We start from the raw sequence: 24,154 nt of genomic DNA on the forward strand, positions 1-24,154 counted from the left end.
TAGACGGCTGGCTGTGAAGACAGCAGCAGCCAGAGAGCATGGAACTGTTTCTCTGCTCCATAAGACTTGGGTCAGTGTTTATCTGTAAAATTGTAAAAGACAAATAATGCAAAACAGGAAGAGGGCAGACCTTGTGACGATGTACACCTAAAGAACATACAGTAGTACTGTGGTCTGACAAAAATTGGTTTTCTATGGCTGATAATTGTTGATACTTTGCTTTTCTTTTTAGGTATAAAAAGTCATTCTTGACAGTCAAAGGCAGAACAAAGTTCCAAGTTTCAGGAAAATGAACAGCATCAACTGTGTAGCTTTGACACATGCCTCGCACTCAGGACTATAGACAATTACAAAAGCCGCAGAAGTGTTCTACCATTTCACAGTGGTCTCACTTGATAACACTTGTGTGAACAAGTCAGTCCTGAAATTTAGTCCCTAAATTTGTCCTAATCCCAACCCCACAATAATTCAGTCTTAAAATTTAGTCCCTAAAATATAGAAAGGGAGGTGCAAAAAGGCATGGAAAGCCAAGACACCAGCTGAAATCGATCAGTAATTAGAAAGAAGTCCTGCCCCTTGTCACTGCAAATTAATATCAGCTGGTGCAGTCCCAATTGATGGCCTATAAAAAGGTGTCTCATTATCAAGGTGTCACACAATAAAGATCTCATGATAGCTAAAAGCAAAGAGCTCTCTCAAGATCTTCACAACCTTACATACTGATGGCATTGGTTACAGAAGGATTTTTAAACTTCTGAATGTTCCAGTAAGCACTGTTGGGGCCATAATCTGAAAATGGAAAGAATATCATTTCATCATAAACTGGCCACGACCAAGATTTCTGACAGAGGACTGAAAAGAATTATCATAAGAGTTGTCCAAGAGCCAAGGACCACTTGTGGAGAGCAACTGAACAATTGTTTAAAAAAGACAATAAGTAATGCACTTCATGTGGGGCTATTTTTCAGCATATGGCACTGGCAAACTTCATGTAATTGAAGGAAGGATGAATGGAAAAATGTACAGAGATATTCTTAGTGAAAAATTACTAGAAAGATGAAGATGAAAGGAGGTATGGGTGGTGGCCAAGTGGTTAGTGCAGTTGGTTTCAGTTCAGAAGGTTCTGGGTTTCAAATCCCACCCCTGCCACATTTCTCCATGTAATGTGGAGTTGCGTCAGGAAGGGCATCCGGCGTAAAACTTGTGCCAATTCAACATGCAGATCCACCTTGGATTTGCTGTGGCGACCCCGAGTGCAAACAAGGGAGCAGTCGAAGGGACTTACTTACTTATGAAGATGAAAGGAGGGTAGACATTTCAGCAAGACAGTGGTCCCAAATACAGGCAAAGAAACTCTGAACTGGTTTCAGAGAATGAAAATAAAGCTGGTAGAATGGCCCAAATCAATGGAAAGAACTAAAGATCAGAGTTCATAGAAGAGGTCCACATAACCTTCAAGATTTGAAGCCTGTTTATGTGGAAGAAAGGTCCACATTACACGAGTAACGCATTCAACTAGTTTTTCCATACAGGAAGCATCTTGAAGCTTCATTACCAACAAAGGCTTTTGTACAAAGTATTAAATAAATTTCAGTAAGCGTGTTCAATACTTTTTCCCCTGTATCATTCCATTTTATTACACATAACTTAATTTCTGTACTTACTTGTTTTGGTTTCTTTGTATGTGTAGTTTACTTGGGTTGTTTCCAACATCTGGCAAAAATTTCATGTTGGTAGGACCTTTAGAAATATATTTACTTTGAAAAATGGTGATGTGTTCAATACTTATTTTACTCACTGTATCATAACACAGAAGAAAATCTTATGCAACAGCAAATCCTTCGACTATATTCCACAGCAGGCCACATTCTGGGATCTTCCGGCTTTCAGTGTGCAGGAGAGTCTAAACTTCTCACCCCTCCTAAATTTGTCTTCATAATCAGTGTATGATGATTATATAACTGATTTCATCCGACTTTCTTGATATGCCGGAGTTTTTTGGTGAACTCTGTGAGCCTTCACCCAGCAGGACAAATTAATTGCTCCTCATCCCATCACAGAGTCTTAGTGGATACATATTGATACATAATGCATAAATGCTGTGGTTTAACATTTTCAAGCTTCATGTTATGTTGTCTTCTAGGGAATGGTAGTGCAAAAACATTAGAATATTCCAGAGTTGATATGGCTTGTCCAGATTCAAGTCCAGCCTGACACACAGCAGGGTAATACAAACATTAATCATCCTGCCAGAAATGTCAATTTTTGAGGATGGCCTCACATGTTGACCTGCACTTTTATTTTGAAAGTCTCCCTTCTCACTCTGTGTCCCTTTCATGAATGATTCAGAGAACAGTTCCTCTACCTGCTTCTCTCTGTAAGAGTCGCTAAGCAACTGTAATGTTATCCCCGTCCATGAAAACCACAGTAGCACAGTGCCAGTGCCCCCAGCATGCACACACAGCTGAATGACTGACATTTGTGCTTCCTGCAGGTCAGTGGACTTACCGAGGTGATTATGTCCAAACCTTCGTCTAACGTGAAAGCCCTTCAGGTAAACGCAATTTCATCTGTGTGCATGACAAAGTTAGGGTTTTTGTGGAGTCTGAACATGAGATGCCCTGTATGGACCTGAAACTTTTCGTAATGTGCACAAATTGTGCAACAGTTTATTATTAGGCTGCAATAACAGCATCATGTAATGTGGTAGGATGTGTCCTTTTTCAAGAGATCCTCCAAAATTGATCATTCTTTAATTGAATGCTTATGCACATTATTATTATTATTATTATTATTATTATTATTATTATTATTATAAGACTTCATAAATCACATGCAAACAAAAGGGCTGTTTATGTGTCTGAACAAACCCAGATATGCCCCACTTAGGTAACATTCATTGGTCTTCACCTGTATCTGCCAGAATCCAAAATTTTAGAACTGAATATTTAATCATTTTTATTGGGGTTATGCCAACTAGTCGTAATAGTCGACTATGACTAGCTAGTACTTGACAAGTCAACTATTTTATTACTAGTCAGTGAGTCAGGTAATTTAATTAACATGATTTTCCTTCAAATTAAGGGCATATTATTAAGAAACTGTGTACGTGATGTGTCTATGGCTCCCATGTCTGTTTTACAGAGACAATTTAATGTATACATTTCCATTGTGAGATTGATTTGCAATACCTCCTGACTTGAAAATACTTTGGTTTTACTTTCACTTATGGCAAGTAGTACCTAAAACATTGTCTCAGTGTACATCACTGTATATCGTATTGCATTTGCATGTCTTTGGTTTTGTACCTTAAATAAAGTCAATTTGGGAGTTTCACTACTTTAACTTAAAGTTGTTTATTTGTTATCAGAATTAGTTGAGGACTAGTTGATGACTAATCGTACCGACAGGGTTGGGTAGGATTACTTTGAAATGTAATCCAAAAGTAATCAGATTACAAGTAATCCAAATCTATGTACATACATACATGTAATCCACATGTATTCTTTCAAAGTAATCCTACCCACCCTTGGGTACCAACTAGTCAACTCATTTTCATTAGTTGTCCCAACCCTAGTTTTTATGGAGTTACTGACGGAACATTTGCAGAGCCACTCTCTGAATAATTGATTCACTTATGCATATGATTAACTGAATGGTTCAAATTACAGGTCGCAATTGTGGGTCTGACCCCCACTAATTGAGATTCGGACCCCCAAAAACATAAATAAAACCCCAACAGTTTATGGCCCTCAAATAATTTATATATAATTTTTTTTTCCCAGCCCAGTGTCACGCTATTAGATTGTGATACCATTTAGCCATAATCCAAATGCGCACGTTGGGTCCACAAAACACCCTTGTGCACGACCTATTATTTAGTGATACTATCACGAAAATCTACTACATTTCATGACGGTATCACAAACTCAATTGATTAAATCACTTTTCGTGATGGCATCATGAACTGGCGTGGCCCTGCATTGTTATAACTGTAAATATTACAATATATTTCTCATATTCCTGCCTGAAGGAATATTGTGATACAATTTTTCAATCCCCTAAAAAGGACCATAAGGAAATCTTATTGAGAACTGGTTTCTATTACCTTATAAATCAAATAAGAATGAAATTTTATTACAACATATGCTATTCTGCTTTGTTAGAAATGATACATATCCACCACGAAGGGTGGTAAAAGTTTTAGGGGGCACTAAATACTGTTTTTTTTAAACTAGGTACCACAAGGGCATGAATTCAATTCAGTGTAATTTATCATGATCAGTGTGTTTACAAAAGAGATGAAATATTTGCTAAAACATTCAAAATATTTAATACTGAGGTCAAATTTGGTGATGACTGACAAACTTACTGACATCCATTTCATGCAACAAGCTACACAGTGTGTTGTGTGGGCCGCTGAAGAGGAGGTACTGCTGGCCCACAACCACCAGAGGGCACCCTGCCTGGAGTGCGGGCTCCAGGCACAAGAGGGCGCCGCCGCCTCACAGGAGCAGCCGGGGTGACAGCTGTCACTTATTACCTGTGACAGCTGTCACCAATCATCTGATCTTCAATCGTATATCAGCAGGACGACATCTCCACTTCTTTGCCGAGATATCGCTATGCTTAGGAGGTAACGAGCTCAGCCAATCAAGTTGTCTTTTCGACAGAAGAATATGTTGCTTTGTGTTTTTGACAGCAGACTTTTCGACGAGAGGTGGAGGTGGATTTCCCACCATACGTGTTGCTGGGTATAAACACACCTACATCTAACTGTTTTTGTTCCTCGCCAGCAGTACCAGATCCGACAAGCGGAGGCAGTGGCCACCTGGGAGTTCGGGACTTGGCGGCTCCAGTATTCCCGGGGTTCGGTGGCGGAGGAAATCGTGTGGTTCCGGTTCTGCTTTGGACATACGTCTCTTATCTTCGAGCCTGCCCACATGACACGTTCTGTAAATTGACTTCATTGCATACTATTGTGACCTGCCGTGTTTGTTGTGCTCATTCACAACAGTAAAGTGTTGTTATTTGACTTCCTCCATTGTCCGTTCATTTGCGCCCCCTGTTGTGGGTCCGTGTTCCTACACTCTCACAACAGGATATCTCGGCCAACGTCATGGACCCCGAGGGGCGTCAACCGGCTGTTGAATGGCCAATGGAAGAGCAGGGCGCACAGGTGTCTGCAGGAGGCATGATCGGTGAGTTGCAGCGAATCCTCACCGCTTTTACGGCTCGGTTGGATCTAATGACTGAGCAGAACGTTCTCCTTAACCGCAGGGTGGAGGCTCTCGCCGCGCAGGTGGAAGCGCGCCCTCAGGGCGCTGCTGCGGCTCCCCCTCCTGCCGATCCTGTGCGCAACAGTGACGTTCCACAGGTCGTTCAACGACCCCTCCCACCTTCCCCTGAAGCATACATAAGCCCTCCAGAGCCGTACGGGGGTTGTGTGGAGACGTGCGCGGACTTTCTTATGCAGTGTTCGCTCGTCTTCGCACAACGTCCCGTCATGTACGCGACTGATGCCAGTAAGATAGCTTATGTGATTGCTCTGCTTCGGGGTAAAGCACGCGCCTGGGCTACGGCGCTCTGGGAACAGAACTCACGGTTGTTATCAGCATACACTGGGTTTGTGGGGGAGTTCAGAACAGTGTTTGATCACCCTAACAGAGGAGAGACCGCTTCAACCGTGCTGCTGTCAATGAGACAGGGACGCGAGAGCGCAGCCGCTTATGCAGTCGACTTCCGCATCGCGGCAGCGAGGTCCGGCTGGAATAACGTTGCGCTCCGCGCCGCCTTCATAAACGGACTGTCGTTGGTTCTGAAGGAGCAGCTGGTAGCTAAGGAGGAACCGCGGGATTTAGATGGGCTTATTGATCTCGTTATACGGTTAGACAATCGGTTGGAGGAACGCCGTCGGGAGCGAGGCGAAGGACGTGACCGGATACGCGCCGCCCCTCTCCCTTCCGGGTTCGAAAAGGGGCCGCCTTCCCCACGCTCCACAGCCGCAGCGCTTTGTGGGGCAACAGCTCCCCCTGCTGCCGTTGTTAGGGAAATGCACAGGGCCAAAATGGGGAGGCTGATCCGTGGAGAGTGTTTTCTCTGCAGCTCAACTGAGCACACACAGAGAAACTGCCCCAAACGGCCAAAACGACAACACTCGCCCTTAGAGACTGGGCTAAGGGGGGGTCAAAACATTCAAGTAAGACACACACAAATTGCCACACGACTCCCAGTCACAATCCTGAGCTGGGATTTAACCCTTCAAGCCCGAGCACTGGTGGACACGGGGTCAGAAGGGAATCTGCTAGACAGCAGATGGGCAAGGGAGGTAGGGCTCCCTCTGGTGGCGCTTCCTTCGCCATTGCAGGTGCGGGCACTAGATGGCACCCTCCTCCCTTTACTCACACACAAGACACAACCAGTAACTCTGGTGGTGTCTGGAAACCATCGGGAGGAGATTGAGTTTTTTGTAACTCCTTCTACCTCCCGCATGATTTTGGGCATCCCATGGATGTTGAAGCACAATCCCCGGATTGATTGGCCGTCTGGGGTGGTGGTTCAGTGGAGCAAAACCTGCCATCGGGGGTGTTTAGGATCCTCGGTTCCTCCCGGTTCACAGGCTAAGGAGGAGGTCAAAGTCCCTCCCAATCTGACGGCAGTGCCGGTTGAGTACCACGATCTTGCTGACGTCTTCAGTAAGGATCTGGCACTCACCCTTCCCCCGCACCGACCGTACGATTGTGCCATTGATTTGGTTCCAGACGCTGAGTTCCCGTCCAGCAGGCTGTACAACCTCTCACGACCTGAGCGCGAATCAATGGAGACCTACATCCGGGACTCATTAGCTGCCGGGCTGATCCGGAACTCCACCTCCCTGATGGGGGCAGGTTTCTTTTTTGTGGGCAAGAAAGATGGCAGACTCCGTCCATGCATTGATTACAGGGGGCTGAATGAGATTACGGTTCGCAACCGATACCCGTTGCCATTGTTAGATTCCGTGTTCACCCCCCTGCATGGAGCCAAAATCTTTACTAAGCTGGATCTTAGAAATGTGTATCACCTGGTTCGGATCCGGAAGGGAGATGAATGGAAGACGCCATTTAACACCCCGTTAGGTCACTTTGAGTACCTGGTCATGCCGTTCGGCCTCACCAACGCCCCCGTGACGTTCCAAGCCTTGGTTAACGACGTCTTGCGGGACTTCGTGCACCGATTCGTCTTCGTATATCTGGACGATATTCTCATCTTTTCTCCGGATCCTGAGACCCATGTCCAGCATGTACGTCAGGTCCTGCAGCGGTTGTTAGAGAACCGACTGTTTGTGAAGGGCGAGAAGTGCGAGTTCACCGCACGTCTTTGTCCTTCCTGGGGTTTATAATCTCCTCCAACTCCGTCGCCCCTGATCCGGCCAAGGTTGCGGCGGTGAGAGATTGGCCCCAACCAACAAGCCGTAGGAAGCTGCAACAGTTCCTCGGCTTCGCTAATTTCTATAGGAGGTTCATTAAGGGCTACAGTCAGGTAGTTAGCCCCCTGACAGCCCTGACCTCTCCAAAAGTCCCCTTCACCTGGTCGGATCGGTGCGAAGCCACGTTCAAGGAGTTGAAACGACGGTTCTCTACTGCGCCAGTTTTGGTGCAGCCCGACCCTAGCCGCCAGTTCATGGTTGAAGTGGACGCCTCTGACTCAGGGATAAGAGCCATGCTGTCCCAGAGCGGAGAGACCGATAAGGTCCTTCACCCGTGTGCCTATTTTTCCCGCAGGTTGACCCCGGCTGAACGGAACTATGACGTCGGCAATCAAGAACTCCTTACGGTGAAAGAGGCTCTTGAAGAGTGGAGACATCTGTTGGAGGGAACGTCCGTGCCATTCATGGTTTTCACTGACCACCGGAACCTGGAGTATATCAGGACCGCCAAGCGGCTGAACCCCAGGCAAGCCCGCTGGTCACTGTTCTTCAGCCGTTTTGACTTCCGGATCACCTACCACCCCGGGACCAAGAACCAGAGATCGGATGCCTTGTCCCGGGTGCATGAAGACGAAGTCAAAACTGAGTTGTCGGATCCACCGGAACCTATCATCCCGGAGTCTGCTATCGTGGCCATCCTCACCTGGGACGTGGAGAAGACCGTCCGGGAGGCCCTGGCACGGAGCCCGGACCCCGGAACCGGGCCGAAGAACAAACTTTACGTCCCACCAGAGGCCAGGGCTGCAGTCTTGGACTTCTGTCACGGTTCCAAGTTCTCCTGTCATCCGGGGGTGCGAAGAACCGTGGCAGTTGTCCGGCAGCGCTTCTGGTGGGCGTCCCTGGAGGCCGACGTCCGGGATTATATCCAGGCCTGCACCACCTGTGCCAGGGGCAAGGCAGACCACCGCAGGGCACCGGGACTGCTCCAGCCGCTGCCTGTGCCTCATCGCCCCTGGTCCCACATCGGCCTGGATTTTGTCACGGGCCTCCCGCCGTCCCAGGGCAACACCACCATCCTCACGATAGTGGACCGATTCTCCAAGGTGGCCCACTTCGTGGCCCTCCCGAAGCTCCCGACTGCCCAGGAGACAGCAGACCTCCTGGTCCACCACGTCGTCCGGCTGCATGGGATTCCAACAGACATCATCTCCGATCACGGTCCCCAGTTCTCCTTTCAAGTCTGGAGGAGCTTCTGCCGGGAACTGGGGGCCACGGTGAGTCTCTCGTCTGGGTATCATCCTCAGACCAACGGGCAGGCAGAACGGGCCAATCAGGAGGTGGAACAGGCCCTGCGCTGCGTGACGGCCGCGCACCCGGCAGCCTGGAGTACCCATTTGGCCTGGATCGAGTATGCCCATAACAGCCAGGTGTCTTCTGCCACCGGCCTCTCCCCTTTTGAGGTGTGTCTGGGGTACCAGCCCCCGTTGTTTCCGGTGGTCGAGGGAGAGGTCGGTGTGCCCTCGGTCCAGGCCCACCTGCGGAAGTGCCGTCGGGTGTGGCGCGCCGCCCGTTCTGCTTTGCTGAAGGCCCGAATGAGGGCTAAAGCCCATGCAGACCGCCGGCGGACCCCGGCCCCTGCATATCGGCCAGGGCAGGAGGTGTGGTTGTCAACAAAAGACATTCCCCTCAAAGTGGACTCCCCTAAACTGCAGGACCGTTACATCGGTCCCTTCAAGATACTCAAGGTCATCAGTCCAGCCGCAGTGCGGCTTCAGCTTCCGGCCTCACTGCGGATCCATCCTGTTTTCCATGTGTCCCGGATAAAACCGCATCACACCTCACCCCTCTGTGCTCCGGGTCCGGCACCGCCTCCTGCCCGGGTCATCGATGGTGGGCCGGCTTGGTCTGTGCGCCGGCTCCTGGATGTCCGTAGGATGGGCCGGGGCTTCCAGTATTTGGTGGACTGGGAGGGGTACGGACCCGAAGAACGCTCCTGGGTGAAGAGGAGCTTCATCCTAGACCCGGCCCTCCTGGCCGATTTCTACCGCCGCCACCCGGACAAGCCTGGTCGGGCGCCAGGAGGCGCCCGTTGAGGGGGGGGGTCCTGTTGTGTGGGCCGCTGAAGAGGAGGTACTGCTGGCCCACAACCACCAGAGGGCACCCTGCCTGGAGTGCGGGCTCCAGGCACAAGAGGGCGCCGCCGCCTCACAGGAGCAGCCGGGGTCACAGCTGTCACTTATTACCTGTGACAGCTGTCACCAATCATCTGATCTTCAATCGTATATCAGCAGGACGACATCTCCACTTCTTTGCCGAGATATCGCTATGCTTAGGAGGTAACGAGCTCAGCCAATCAAGTTGTCTTTTCGACAGAAGAATATTGTTGCTTTGTGTTTTTTGACAGCAGACTTTTCGACGAGAGGTGGAGGTGGATTTCCCACCATACGTGTTGCTGGGTATAAACACACCTACATCTAACTGTTTTTGTACCTCGCCAGCAGTACCAGATCCGACAAGCGGAGGCAGTGGCCACCTGGGAGTTCGGGACTTGGCGGCTCCAGTATTCCCGGGGTTCGGTGGCGGAGGAAATCGTGTGGTTCCGGTTCTGCTTTGGACAGACGTCTCTTATCTTCGAGCCTGCCCACATGACACGTTCTGTAAATTGACTTCATTGCATACTATTGTGACCTGCCGTGTTTGTTGTGCTCATTCACAACAGTAAAGTGTTCTTATTTGACTTCCTCCATTGTCCGTTCATTTGCGCCCCCTGTTGTGGGTCCGTGTTCCTACACTCTCACAACACAGTGTACAAAATGAATGTGGTTAACTAGCTAGCTGTGTCACATAGCTAAATTTGATAAGATCCTACTCAATCAAAACAAATGGTCAAAAAACTTAATGGCGTGCTGCAGATTGTAGTCATTGTAAAACAAGAGTGGATAGTACAATGTTATGGTGATTTTCAAGTAACTTGAATTAAAATCCAGTTAGCATCCATGTTAGTTAGCTAGCTAGCTAGCTGGTGACTAGACAAAATTTGTCTGCTTCAGGATTATGTTGAATATAGATATATGAAAGTTTGAATTTAGGTAAAGAATACAACAATCCATCAATTATTACTGGTTAAGACTTGTATTAAGTGCATTATGATATTAGATAAAAGCAGAATACATATTTTTCTTCTTTACAATGAAGAACTGAGACACAGGTGTTTCCAACATTTAAATATTTATTCGTAAAGGCAGATATAGTTCTTTACATTTTTTTTTCTGAGTTCATATATACAGAGCCAAGGCTTAAATAGTGTTAGTGAGAAGAATGGATGCACTGTATTTAGAATTTTATATAAATGTTTCCCTGTCAGAGAGGTTATGTCATTTTTCATCATCGCTTTTGTTATTGTAAACATTTCTTCAGATTTTAAACATGTTTGCAGTACAAACACATGGTTCTTCAGTCTTCAACACTTGTACTGGAGAGTTTAAAAATTCAACATTCAACATTCATCATAATTTCAGTTGGTCACAGTCAGAGACAAAAGATTTAAGCAATAAACATTTTTATTTATTTATTTTTCTGCAGGTATGAGACATCATAATAATAATAATAATAATAATAATAATAATAATAATAAAACATTGGGCATGGCTTTCGGTATAAGATGCATATCCCAAGCGGTAGTGGCTACAGGTACGATTGAATCCATTAGTGGCATGTGATTAACAATGTACTACAGTACTGCTATGTACTTTATCAAATATTTCATAAAACATCTCCTACAATATAACATTGTGGTTTGATTTGTGAAAATAGTTTCATCTGTTTGAACTTTGGCAGAAAAATCCAGACTTTTGTTTGAGATTGTCACATTAGTAGACCTACGGTGCACATACAAGCTGGATAACACTATGTAACACAATTTTTGTTCCTGGCTTCTAAGTGTTATACACTCAACAAAAATATAAACGCAACACTTTTGGTTTTGCTCCCATTTTGTATGAGATGAACTCAAAGATCTAAAACTTTTTCCACATACACAATATCACCATTTCCCTCAAATATTGTTCACAAACCAGTCTAAATCTGTGATGGTGAGCACTTCTCCTTTGCTGAGATAATCCATCCCACCTCACAGGTGTGCCATACCAAGATGCTGATTACACACCATGATTAGTGCACAGGTGTGCCTTAGACTGCCCACAATAAAAGGCCACTCTGAAAGGTGCAGTTTTGTTTTATTGGGGGGGATACCAGTCAGTATCTGGTGTGACCACCATTTGCCTCATGCAGTGCAACACATCTCCTTCGCATAGAGTTGATCAGGTTGTCAATTGTGGCCTGTGGAATGTTGGTCCACTCCTCTTCAATGGTTGTGCGAAGTTGCTGGATATTGGCAGGAACTGATACACGCTGTCGTATACGCCGGTCCAGAGCATCCCAAACATGCTCAATGGGTGACATGTCCGGTGAGTATGCCGGCCATGCAAGAACTGGGACATTTTCAGCTTCCAAGAATTGTGTACAGATCCTTGCAACATGGGGCCGTGCATTATCCTGCTGCAACATGAGGTGATGTTCTTGGATGTATGGCACAACAATGGGCCTCAGGATCTCGTCACGGTATCTCTGTGCATTCAAAATGCCATCAATAAAATGCACCTGTGTTCTTCGTCCATAACAGACGCCTGCTCATACCATAACCCCACCGCCACCATGGGCCACTCGATCCACAACATTGACATCAGAAAACCGCTCACCCACACAACGCCACACACGCTGTCTGCCATCTGTCCTGAATAGTGTGAACCGGGATTCATCCGTGAAGAGAACACCTCTCCAACGTGCCAAACGCCAGCGAATGTGAGCATTTGCCCACTCAAGTCGGTTACGATGACGAACTGGAGTCAGGTCGAGACCCCAATGAGGACGACGAGCATGCAGATGAGCTTCCCTGAGACGGTTTCTGACAGTTTGTGCAGAAATTCTTTGGTTATGCAAACCGATTGTTTCAGCAGCTGTCCGAGTGGCTGGTCTCAGACGATCTTGGAGGTGAACATGCTGGATGTGGAGGTCCTGGGCTGGTGTGGTTACACGTGGTCTGCGGTTGTGAGGCTGGTTGGATGTACTGCCAAATTCTCTGAAACGCCTTTGGAGACGGCTTATGGTAGAGAAATGAACATTCAATACACGAGCAACAGCTCTGGTTGACATTCCTGCTGTCAGCATGCCAATTGCACGCTCCCTCAAATCTTGTGACATCTGTGGCATTGTGCTTTGTGATAAAACTGCACCTTTCAGAGTGGCCTTTTATTGTGGGCAGTCTAAGGCACACCTGTGCACTAATCATGGTGTCTAATCAGCATCTTGATATGGCACACCTGTGAGGTGGGATGGATTATCTCAGCAAAGGAGAAGTGCTCACTATCACAGATTTAGACTGGTTTGTGAACAATATTTGAGGGAAATGGTGATATTGTGTATGTGGAAAAAGTTTTAGATCTTTGAGTTCATCTCATACAAAATGGGAGCAAAACCAAAAGTGTTGCGTTTATATTTTTGTTGAGTGTATTTCAACTGCTTATGTCCAAAGTCTATGGAAAAATGACTACTTTCAGCACAAACTTTGATTTCTAGATAATTCTGGAAACTTCTAGATTATTCTGGACAGTTCTAGCAGTTAATGAATATTCTAGAAGACTACTCAGTAGTAGTGAAGGCAAATCGAGAATATTCTTGAAAACAGACAAATTTCAAAATATCATTGTCCTGATCACAGAAGCAAAGTTTCTGTGGAATAACAGCTATTTTCTATCTATTTAAGTCATAACAGGTTAGGAAAACACACTGTGTACCCAGGAACAAAACAAAAATAAAAATTTGTTACATAGTGTAATCGCCACATGGTATTACTGGGATAGTACTAGTAGTAGTATTGCAATACACTGTTATCATATTGTTAATTCTACTGTATTGGGGCACCGGCAAAATGTTTCAGACCTGTAGCCACTACCACTTAAGATATGAGTCTCATACCGCTAACCACACCCAGTTTCTTATTATGTATTAATTATTATTATTATTTTAATGGAACAGAGAACATTTTAAAAATTGTTCTTGTTGTGAAAGTCTATTAGAAGGCTGCAGAAACCTGCTGTTATTGTATAATTATCATAGTAAACATCAATGTGTGCATTTGTGAGTACTCTGAGTATAAAGTACTGTATTTTTGGGTTCAACAATGGGTTTCTGACAATTGTTGAGATGGATTACACAAATCAAGTTTGTGCAACGGATTTGCATAACATATAGGAATGTTAACATATACTCAGTCATGTACCATGGAGGCCCAACATTCAGCAGGTTTCAGTCCCCAGCATCTGATATCCTCCCATGTACTTGAAGGCATAATGATGTGTTTCTTTTGAATAAAACCCTGCACACGGTTGGCCTCATGACAGAATTTATACTATGTGAAAGAAAATGGTTAGCTGGATCTTTAAGTACACAGTATTGAGTGTTTGCAATGGAAGTACTGTAAAAACCTGTTCTCCAAGAAATAAAAATAAACAAATAAAATAAAAAATTAGCTGTATAATTTATGATTTATGAGAGCTCCATCTATTTGGATTACAGATTTAACACAAACTAACAAACATAATGTGATGTCTAGTTGTCAGTCCAACATAAATGAAACAGCACAGCCGATGGTCACCCGACTGAGTCTGGTCTGCTTGAGGTTTCTTCATATAATCAAAAAACTCTGAGTGTTTCATTGTGCTTGCTCACGCAGTGGGTATGGTCTAATTGGAGTATAGCACCTGGAAGCGACTTATGTTGTGATTTGGTGCTGCATAAATAAAGTACCAATAACTCCAAAGTGATTTGAATACACTAAAACCAGGTTTACATATTTATCAAAAACAGGTATTTATCATTTTTTTTTAAATCTGGTGTTCCACTTTAAAATTATCTTTCCCAAACTGATCAGAATAATATCTATCTTTCAGACATTATGAAAATGTTTGTTGATATGGGATATTTATTTTACTATCTGGCCAATGCCACAGTTAACAAGCAATGTTATATGGGTTATACTGGGTACATTTTTTAAATTGATGTCTAAGACCAACATTTATAAGGTAAATAGCACAATATTTAGGTACTCTGATTGGAAACAGGGAGAACACATGGCATTCTGCTTTAATCTGCCGTTGCTAAATTTTTATGTGACATTCAGCAACGTCGATGAAACAAATTTTTAAAAAGAAGTTATTAACATGTGACCATTACTTCAAATAAATGTTTGTGTTTGAGAATGTTAAAAGAATATAACATTTCTGACTTCAATATTGTTTTTAGCAATACATCAATTGTTTCTGGTTTTCATAAATACAACCAGTTGTTTTCAAAGTCACAAGACCCAGTGTAACTGACAAAATCCATCACATGAAGTTAATCAGTTTGTTTCATTTAAAATTGTGCGGAGGGGGGGGGGGGGGTTCAATGGAAATTTAACATATTTTCATATTAAATGTTCTAATGAAATCCAGTGGTTGCACCCAGTATGAATGTCAGTAGAGTTAACATCATGCTAAGCTTTAAAGGTCAACAATCAATGCCAAGTCAACAGTTATACAATATGAGGATTTATTAATTTAATTCAAAGTATTCAAAAGTCTGGGAATCCTTAATTGTTTCTCCCGTGTTCTGCTTTGAATGTGGTGTCATTTTTTTTTTTTTTTTTTTGTATCAATCAAATTCCATACAAATATCGACTACAAAGTTGTAAATTGTAACGTACACTTTGAGAATATAAAAGAATTACGCAAAGGGCTTGGGGGGGAGGGGGGGGATAATGCATCCAGTTGTGGGTATTGCATATGGAAGGAAATCTTTGCCATAATAATCGGACATTTTGACATTCCCTCACTACTGAATACCTGATACTGAAATTTAATCGTCCTTGCATCACGAGATCTCTTGTGATGCATCACATGTTCTTCAGTCAGTGTCGTACATTACATCAATAGATAACTATTTTGGGGGAATCAAATTTCCCTCTTTCATACATTTAAGGGGGGCATGCCCCTCAGTCCTCCACAACAATTACACATATGACATCACTTCCAATCAGATTTTCTTTGCTGCAAAATGTGTTCTGCCATACAGTTGAGCTTCTATTGTATTTTTTCGTGTTGCAAATCAGTTTTTCCACATTTAAACTAGAAAGGATCAGTGTGTTGAATATATAAAAGCTCTGAGGAGTTATAGGTTATATAAATGTCATGGCATTATTTCATCTGGACCTTTGCATTTAACATTCACAACTTTCTATCCGGACATAAAAATAGAAGCTGTAACTTTCACAAATCAACAACAGGTAGCATATTTAGTGTACAGCTGTACAATACAAGCTTATGTACAGTCTCTTACAGTACAATACAAAATGCTGTACATCAAGTAAAGTGGCAACACGTCAGCGCAGGCAGCATTGGAACCTCAACGTAGCAGGCAGCTCTCTGAACTCTGCACGAGGGAAGCCACCAAGGCACCAGCGACAGCTCTAACGTGGTTCTGTGACCCGGATCGGAGAGATTCTGCATAATAACTCTAGTCTGCTGCATCTCATTCATGGTGGAGTGGAGCTGGGAAGGACTTAGTTCAAATGAAACACAAAATTTAGGCTTATCTCCAATGTGTCTTCTGGCAAACTAGCTGAAATTTCAAATTGCACACCAACTTGAAATTGTGCAATGAGTGATGCAACAGACAAAGGTTGCACCATGCAGTTTCTCCAGTTAGTCACAGACCTTTTAAATCCATTATGGTCATCATAGGTGTCCTGGTGGCTTCCCTCACTCATGGTCTTGCACAGTTACTGTTTTTGATAACCTCCTACTCCTGACAGATTTATTCTACAGTACCATACTGTTTATCTTTATTAATTAGTACTGTGAATTAGCTATAATGAGTTTGAAATGTTCACATATCCAACTCTGAAAGTGTAAATTTATTTATTCTGTATTTTTTAAATTTCACAATATGAAAACATTGTTTCTGTTTTTATTGTTGCTGTTGTTGTTCAGTACTGTTGTCTATTTTATTAAATATTCTGATAATACAAAACTGATGCTTTATTTTAAATTCTGCACTTAAAATTCAGGGTGCCAATATGTCTGAGCAGGTCTGCGTGTACATTCACCTATTTTTATATGCACAAAAACCTCCTTTAATTGCCATAATCAAAATGAGAGGTTTTGAAGAAACACCAGAAGTACACACGCAAACACAACAGGGTTTCAGGGTTGAAGTGATCTCATTGGCTGTTCTTGCTGGTCGTTAGGCTAATTTGAACATCCCGATGGGCGCTCTACTTCCAGGGGCGGGACATCCTGTCAAGAAGAGAGAAGAGACGGTCAACACAGAAGAAGTAAGCCAACAAAAAACACAAAAGAACAAACACAGCAGAGAGTGAAAGATAAAATTTATCAAACTGTCCCATTTCCAAAGGGTCAAATGGGGATGGTTCATCAAATCCAACTCTACATAATGGCAGCGCAACTCTTATCCCACTGGCCTATACCTGCTTTGCTCTATAAAGGGTTAGGACCATGGTTAAAGTTCAAAGAAGAATACAGTACCCAAAGGTTCAACTAAAAAGAACTGGTACCAAAGACATCAAGTTGTTGCCAAAGGTCGCCTTTTAGCATCTATGCTCACAATAGTAAATTACGACAGGATGCACCAGGATCCTAAAGATCTGGACCTTTCTTCTGCTCTAAAGATTTCAGCATTGCCAGAGACCTCTGTCCAGCGACCTCAAGACTCTGTGAGCTTTTGCCAGATGTGTCTCAATTTAAAAGGCTGAGGTCCTGCAGAAATTAATGTCACTGCCGAGACAAGTCAACGTCTCAACAAGTCCCCGGGCGCCTAATGGCAAATTCTGCTCCTACTGGCAATTAGGATGGGTTAAATGCAGTAGACACATTTCATTGTGCAGGGAACATGTTCTTCTGTGCATATAACAATAAAATTCCTTTGAATCCTTGAATCCTTTGAAGTTCAGCGCTTTCGCTGCATACAGATACGCTTCTGATGGCTAAGTTCAGGAAGTCACTGAAAGCTTGGGTCTTTGTCTTGATCCAGGACAATCGCAAACCCAGTCCAATTTCCATTTTTTAAATTTCTCTTTAGGCTGAATCACCAGGAGAACCCACGGCTACAGCTCAGACTCCAGAAGAAAAGAAGACGTTGCCGGGTGCGGTGAAAGTGCCGGGGCCTGCTGTCAATCTATCAGAGCTGCAGAACGTCAAGAGTGAACTACGATGGGTCTCCAAGGATTAACATGTAGGTATCTGTACTTGTGTGGCGTCGCTCTAAAACGTGAGCTGAAATCATGTGAAGCTCAGCTTTACTTACCGGGCACAAAGAGACAAATTTTATCAACAGAAAACAATCCAATCCACACTGTCAAGCAATGTCAAATTTTGCGGAATTGGGAACTAGTGTTGGCGGAGCTTTGCACTCTATGAGTGTGTTGCTCTCGTTTGTATTAAAATCCTTCTCTCTTCCACTCCACCATGAAGGTGGGGATGTCACAGGCAAAAATTGGACAAGCCCCTGTTTTTTGGGTCATATCTACATGAACCTGTAACTCCTTCAGAGCTGTCACAGGTGTCTTGTTGGCTTCCCTCACTAGTCTCATTCTTACATTGTCACTCAGTTTCCGAGAACTGCCTACTTCAGCCATATAACAACATTGTAGTTCTTAATGACTCCTGTAAGACATATTGAGTGATGTGAAAATGTTCATGAATCATGCAATGACTTGTTTAAAGAAAGCTGGCTGTAAAAGTGATGATCTCTATGAACAATAATCCTTATTCTAGTTTGTCCAGTTACAGTAGTGTTCAGAATAATAGTAGTGCTATGTGACTAAAAAGATTAATCCAGGTTTTGAGTATATTTCTTATTGTTACATGGGAAACAAGGTACCAGTAGATTCAGTAGATTCTCACAAATCCAACAAGACCAAGCATTCATGATATGCACACTCTTAAGACTATGAAATTGGGCTATTAGTAAAAAAAAAGTAGAAAAGGGGGTGTTCACAATAATAGTAGCATCTGCTGTTGATGCTACAAACTCAAAACTATTATGTTCAAACTGCTTTTTTAGTAATCCTGTGAATCACTAAACTAGTATTTAGTTGTACGAGGTCTGTTAGAAAACTATCCAACCTTTTTATTTTTTGCAAAAACTATATGGATTTGAATCATGTGCGCTTGCATCAGCCAAGCTTGAACCTTCGTGTGCATGCGTGAGTTTTTGTCATGCCTGTCGGTTGCGTCATTCGCCTGTGAGCACGCTTTGAGTGAACAGTGGTCCACCCCGCTCGTCGGATTTTTATTATAAGGAAAATGTCTGAACGATTTGGAGCTTTGGCTAAAACGACCAGATCATTTCCAAACTGAGCGCTGTGTTGATCCGGGACGTCGTCTGACTACTACAGAAATGGCAGAAGTGGTGGACATACCACTTTTTTGGCACATTCCACTGTTACAGGAGTTTTTGCAAAAAATAAAAAGGTCAGATCGTTTTCTAACTGACCTCGTACGAGGTCTGTTAGAAAACGATCTGACCTTTTTATTTTTTTCAAAAAACATATGGATTTGAATCATGTGTGATTGCATCAGCCAAGCTTGATCCTGCGTGCGCATACGTGAGTTTTTTCACGCCTGTCAGTTGCGTCATTCGCCTGTGAGCAGGCTTTGACTGAGGTGTGTGAGTGGAGGGATGCGCCACGGAACCGTTCATTACACGGGACAAAACCACCTCAGTGTTGGTCTCACAGGACGGCTTAAAGGTGGATTTCAGACGTCTGTCGGTTGCTTTTCAGTCGTGTGATTATCCGACGGTGATTGTGCATGAGCTGGACCTGCCCCAACGTGTCCTGGAAGGCTTCATCATGGCGTTGCTTTGCGCCATGCAGCTCCTCTTTCCATGACAAAAAACTCCTGTAACAGTGGAATGTGCCGTTCATTTCTAAACTGGACACTGTCTTGATCCGGTATGTCGTCTGACTAGCACAGCAATTGTGAAAAGAGTGGACATCAGCATTTTTTCGGCACATTGAGACAGACGTGCAGAGGAATTCCGCGCGTCATGGTGGAGCTGCATGGCGCAAAGCAATGCCATGATGAAGCCTTTCCAGGACATGTTGGGGCAGGTCCAGCTCATGCACAATCACAGTCGGATAATCACACGACTGAAAAGCAACCGACAGCCGTCTGAAATCCACCTTTAAGCCGTCCTGTGAGACCAACACAGAGGTGGTTTTGTCCCGTGTAATGAACGGTTCCGTGGCACGTCCCTCCGCTTTTCTTTCCATGAAAAAAACTCCTGTAACGGTGGAATGTGCCGGAAAAAGTGCTGATGTCCACATCTTCAGCCTTTTTGTGAAAGTCAGACGAGGTCCCGGATCAACAAAGCCTTCACGTTGGAAATGATCTGGTTGTTCCAGCGGGGTGTCAGGCTGTCGATTCGGGCTAGGAGCGCGCCGCGCTCTCAGCAGTTGTGGGCAGTCTTTAAACCGTCTGGATCACTCCTTAATCTGTGTAATCCCCATAAAATCGTCCCTGAAAGCCATATTAATTTTCCGAACGGTGTCCACCTGGAGGTCTCTCAGTTTCTGGAAAAAAATTGATGCAGCAAAGATCCAAATCGTTCAGACATTTATTCGCAATAAAAAATAGACGAGAGGGGTGGACCACACCTCACTCAAAGCCTGCTCACAGGCGAATGACGCAACCGACAGGCGTGAAAAAACTCACACATGCGCACGGAGGTTCAAGCTTGGCTGATGCAATCACATGTGATTCAAATCCATATGGTTTTTGAAAAAAATAAAAAGGTCGAATACTTTTCGAACAGACCTCGTATAACCACAGTTTTTTGTGATTTCTTCACGTCTGCGAGACTTTAATTTTGTTGGTTTGATTTTGCTCATTTACTAGTGTGCTTGGGGTCATTGTCTTGTTGAAACACCCATTTCAAGGGCATGTCCTCTTCAGCATAAGGCAACATGACCTCTTCAAGTATTTTGACATATCCATACTGATCCATGATACCTGGTATGCGATATATAGGCCCAACACCATAGTAGGAGAAACATGCCCATATCATGACGCTTGCACCACCATGCTTCACTGTCTTCACTGTGAACTGTGGCTTGAATTCAGAGTTTGGGGGTCGTCTCACAAACTGTCTGCGGCCCTTGGACCCAAAAAGAACAATTTTGCTCTCATCAGTCCACAAAATATTCCTCCATTTCTCTTTAGGCCAGTTGATGTGTTCTTTGGCAAATTGTAACCTCTTCTGCACATGTCTTTTATTTAACAGAGGGACTTTGCGGGGGATTCTTGCAAATAAATTAGCTTCACACAGGTGTCTTCTAACTGTCACAGCACTTACAGGTAACTCCAGACTGTCTTTGATCATCCTGGAGCTGATCAATGGGTGAGCCTTTGCCATTCTGGTTATTCTTCTATCCATTTTGATGGTTGTTTTCCGTTTTCTTTCACGTGTCTCTGTTTTTTTTTTTTTTTTGTCCATTTTAAAGCATTGGAGATCATGAACAGCCTATAATTTTTTGCACCTGCGTATAAGTTTTCCCCTCTCCAATCAACTTTTTAATCAAACTACGCTGTTCTTCTGAACAATGTCTCGAACGTCCCATTTTCCTCAGGCTTTCAAAGAGAAAAGCATGTTCAACAGGTGCTGGCTTCATCCTTAAATAGGGGACACCTGATTCACACCTGTTTGTTCCACAAAATTGACAAACTCACTGACTGAATGCCACTACTATTATTGTGAACACCCCCTTTTCTACTTTTTTTTTACTAATAGCCCAATTTCATAGTCTTAAGAGTGTGCATATCATGAATGCTTGGTCTTGTTGGATTTGTGAGAATCTACTGAATCTACTGGTACCTTGTTTCCCATGTAACAATAAGAAATATACTCAAAACCTGGATTAATCTTTTTAGTCACATAGCACTACTATTATTCTGAACACTACTATATATATATATATATATATATATATATATATATATATATTTTTTTTTTTTTTTTTTTCACCTGTGACTTGAAACTGATTGCCTCACCAAGCACATCCCAAGCACTGTACTTATGGTCTCTGAAATTAGAATGTAAATGTAACTCATAAATGGCTAACAAGATATTTTGTTAAACCGCTTGAATTAAAGCTAAACATCTTGGGGTTTTTTTTTTTGTTGTTGTCTTGCAGGATTATTATGTTGCATGATATAGTACAGCTCACAAACATGTACAAACTGATGTTTAGGTGTTATTTCTGCAGCCGTGATACCTGAAAAACCAGAAAGGTCACATTTATAGTTCTCAAAGAAAAATGCAAATCAGAAGCAAACTAAGGCTGCACAAAGTGGAGTTTACAAAATACACTAAATTCTTTGTTAATGATGCAAATCCAGTCACTGTGTGAAGGTGAAAAGTGCAATGAGCTAATAATAAAAGTTTGGCTTCAGGAGGAAGCTGAACGTGTTCAAAATGACAAACACGGCCCAAGAAAACTAAACGCTCACATCAGACGCACCTTCAGCTGTAATGTGATTCATCAACTTTACCTCTGATGAATTTTTTTCTTTTAAAATCTTATGAAAAAATATTCTTCAAACTTCTGGATTTATTCCCCAGTAATGTCCCAGGTCATGTTGGGGATGTAAACATTCTACAGCATTCTTGGTGAACCATTTTGGCAACTTTTAACAGCTAAGTTGTGATATGTATGTAAATGTATGTCCTCACCAGGAAGCTGTTGTCCAAAGCCAACAACTGATTGTGTGACGTTAAAGACACAGTTTCTACCTTTGCTGAGTCAAGCTGAATTTAGTAAATCCTGGTATGTAATTAAAATCAAATTTATACTTTAAAGTTTTTGTGATTGGTAATCCATCATAAACATTAGATCCTTTGTTTTTTAGACTTTTCCCTGCTGTACTGTATTTGTCCAACAAAAGAACAAGGTTTTTGTTTCAATAATTAGATGCAGTGGTTGGAGGTCACCACCAGGAGGCAGTGTGGGCTGTGTTGATCAGTGTGTGTTGCTCCTGCTGGCTGTGTGTAGGAAGCAGGAGTTGAGTCAGATTCTATATATACTTGGAGGATTGTGTGTTTGTGAGAAACTGTTGGACTTTTCTCAGTGGGACACACAAAACGCTTGTGTGTCCCACTGCCCCGCCCAAACCGCGTGGTCGTGCTGTGTAGGAGATAAAACGCAAGCTCACCGAGGTGCTACTCCTCCGAGCATAAAACGTTTTGCTAATTGGGGAAAGATGTAAGACAAAACCACAGAATTAAAGTTATAAATAGCTCCTACTTTTCATGAGCATGAGATGGTTTAGGAAGATGTTACTTAGCTGCAGGCTAACACAGCTACATCAGAAGTGAAGCATGCGCTAAGCTAACCGCAAAACCACAGCGCACATCGACACCGATAGATGTGTCCGTGTAGGTCTTGTAGATTTGGGTTCATCCCTTGAATTATTGTCCTCCTTAACATATTTACTGAATTTGTGTGATCTTCTGCATTTCATCAGTTGCCACACAACTAATACAGGATTTATAGCAAACCTTCAGAAAAGCCTTGATTACCCATTCAAACCAGTCTAATTAACTTTTACGTCTGAAACATAACCTATGTCAGAATTTACCAACATACCAAGATCTCACTGTAATGCCCAAGATGTGCTTTTATTTTGATATGCAACTAAAATACAGTTTATTTTGACAGATGTTATGAAAACTAATTAGCTCAGGTAACTAGCTCAGAGAGTGCAGCGATGACGCACATCTACATTTTACAGACTCGGGCTTCAACTTTGGCAGACCTTGCCGGGAAAAAAACTTCACTTGCTACAGAATTAAAGTTATAAACAGCTGCTACTTTCTTTCCATCCATAGACCCAATGTACCTCCAAAGTTTGATCACACTCTGCATTCTTTAAGTATCATGCTAACATACATAGTTACATAGGGACCAAAGCAACATTGCTAATTAAACTGAAGTTAATGTTCACGTTATTGCGGTGTTGAACTGGGCACATCTCCAGAGCCTCAGTGCTGTGATATGTTGTTCTGCATTATACCTATTGCTAAACACTGCTAGCATTATTAGCCTAAACTACACTAGCTCCATTATTTAGTATTTTAAACTGCTTTTTAAAGAAATTGGACAACTGCAACTCTCAGCGGGCATTCCCTCATGCAAGTTTTTTTTTTTTTTTTACCCTGTTTCAACAGAAAACTATAACTTGAAATTGTGAGAAATACATATAATTAGCATTAGCCTTTCCGACTGCGATGTTGATACAGTAGCCCAATGGGACATACTTACCCATCGCTAAAAAAACAAAAACATGAACGGAAAGAAAATTGTAACTGGCGATGGCATATTGCAATCTGAAACCTCACCACTAGATGACACTAAATCATACACACTGTACCTTTAATTTTTCACTCCGATTTGCACCAAACTTAGCACACACATTTGGACCAAATTTGAACCAAATGTGGCTTTACACTGAGGTGGATTCAAGAATTGCCCCAGCAAGGTCAGCCAGAGGTCAAATTATATTAGTGAAGGTCACGGTCATTGGGGTTAAATGTCATGTTGTTGTAGCCCTTACTTTCTTCATGCAAGTTTTC

At 43.2% G+C, this 24,154-nt stretch overlaps 2 protein-coding genes across 2 annotated transcripts in view; one reads left to right on the plus strand and one right to left on the minus strand.

Annotated features, from left to right (window-relative positions):
• Positions 1–24,154, plus strand: part of smpx (small muscle protein X-linked) — a 35,555-nt gene that overhangs the window by 10,477 nt on the left and 924 nt on the right. Inside the window, exons 2-4 of the mRNA XM_034166002.1 lie at positions 2,495–2,554; positions 16,749–16,835; positions 17,600–17,752. Coding sequence (XP_034021893.1) covers positions 2,495–2,554; positions 16,749–16,835; positions 17,600–17,749 — 297 coding nt within the window. The 3' untranslated portion in view covers positions 17,750–17,752. The remainder of the gene's footprint in view (positions 1–2,494; positions 2,555–16,748; positions 16,836–17,599; positions 17,753–24,154) is intronic.
• The window catches only part of cnksr2a (connector enhancer of kinase suppressor of Ras 2a), a 184,965-nt gene continuing 177,545 nt past the window's right edge, over positions 16,735–24,154 (minus strand). Inside the window, exon 24 of the mRNA XM_034165937.1 lies at positions 16,735–16,797. Within this exon, the coding sequence (XP_034021828.1) occupies positions 16,750–16,797 (48 nt within the window). The 3' untranslated portion in view covers positions 16,735–16,749. The remainder of the gene's footprint in view (positions 16,798–24,154) is intronic.

Source organism: Thalassophryne amazonica, chromosome 1 (assembly GCF_902500255.1).
Source record: "Thalassophryne amazonica chromosome 1, fThaAma1.1, whole genome shotgun sequence".
Classification (NCBI taxonomy): Eukaryota; Metazoa; Chordata; class Actinopteri; order Batrachoidiformes; family Batrachoididae; genus Thalassophryne; species Thalassophryne amazonica.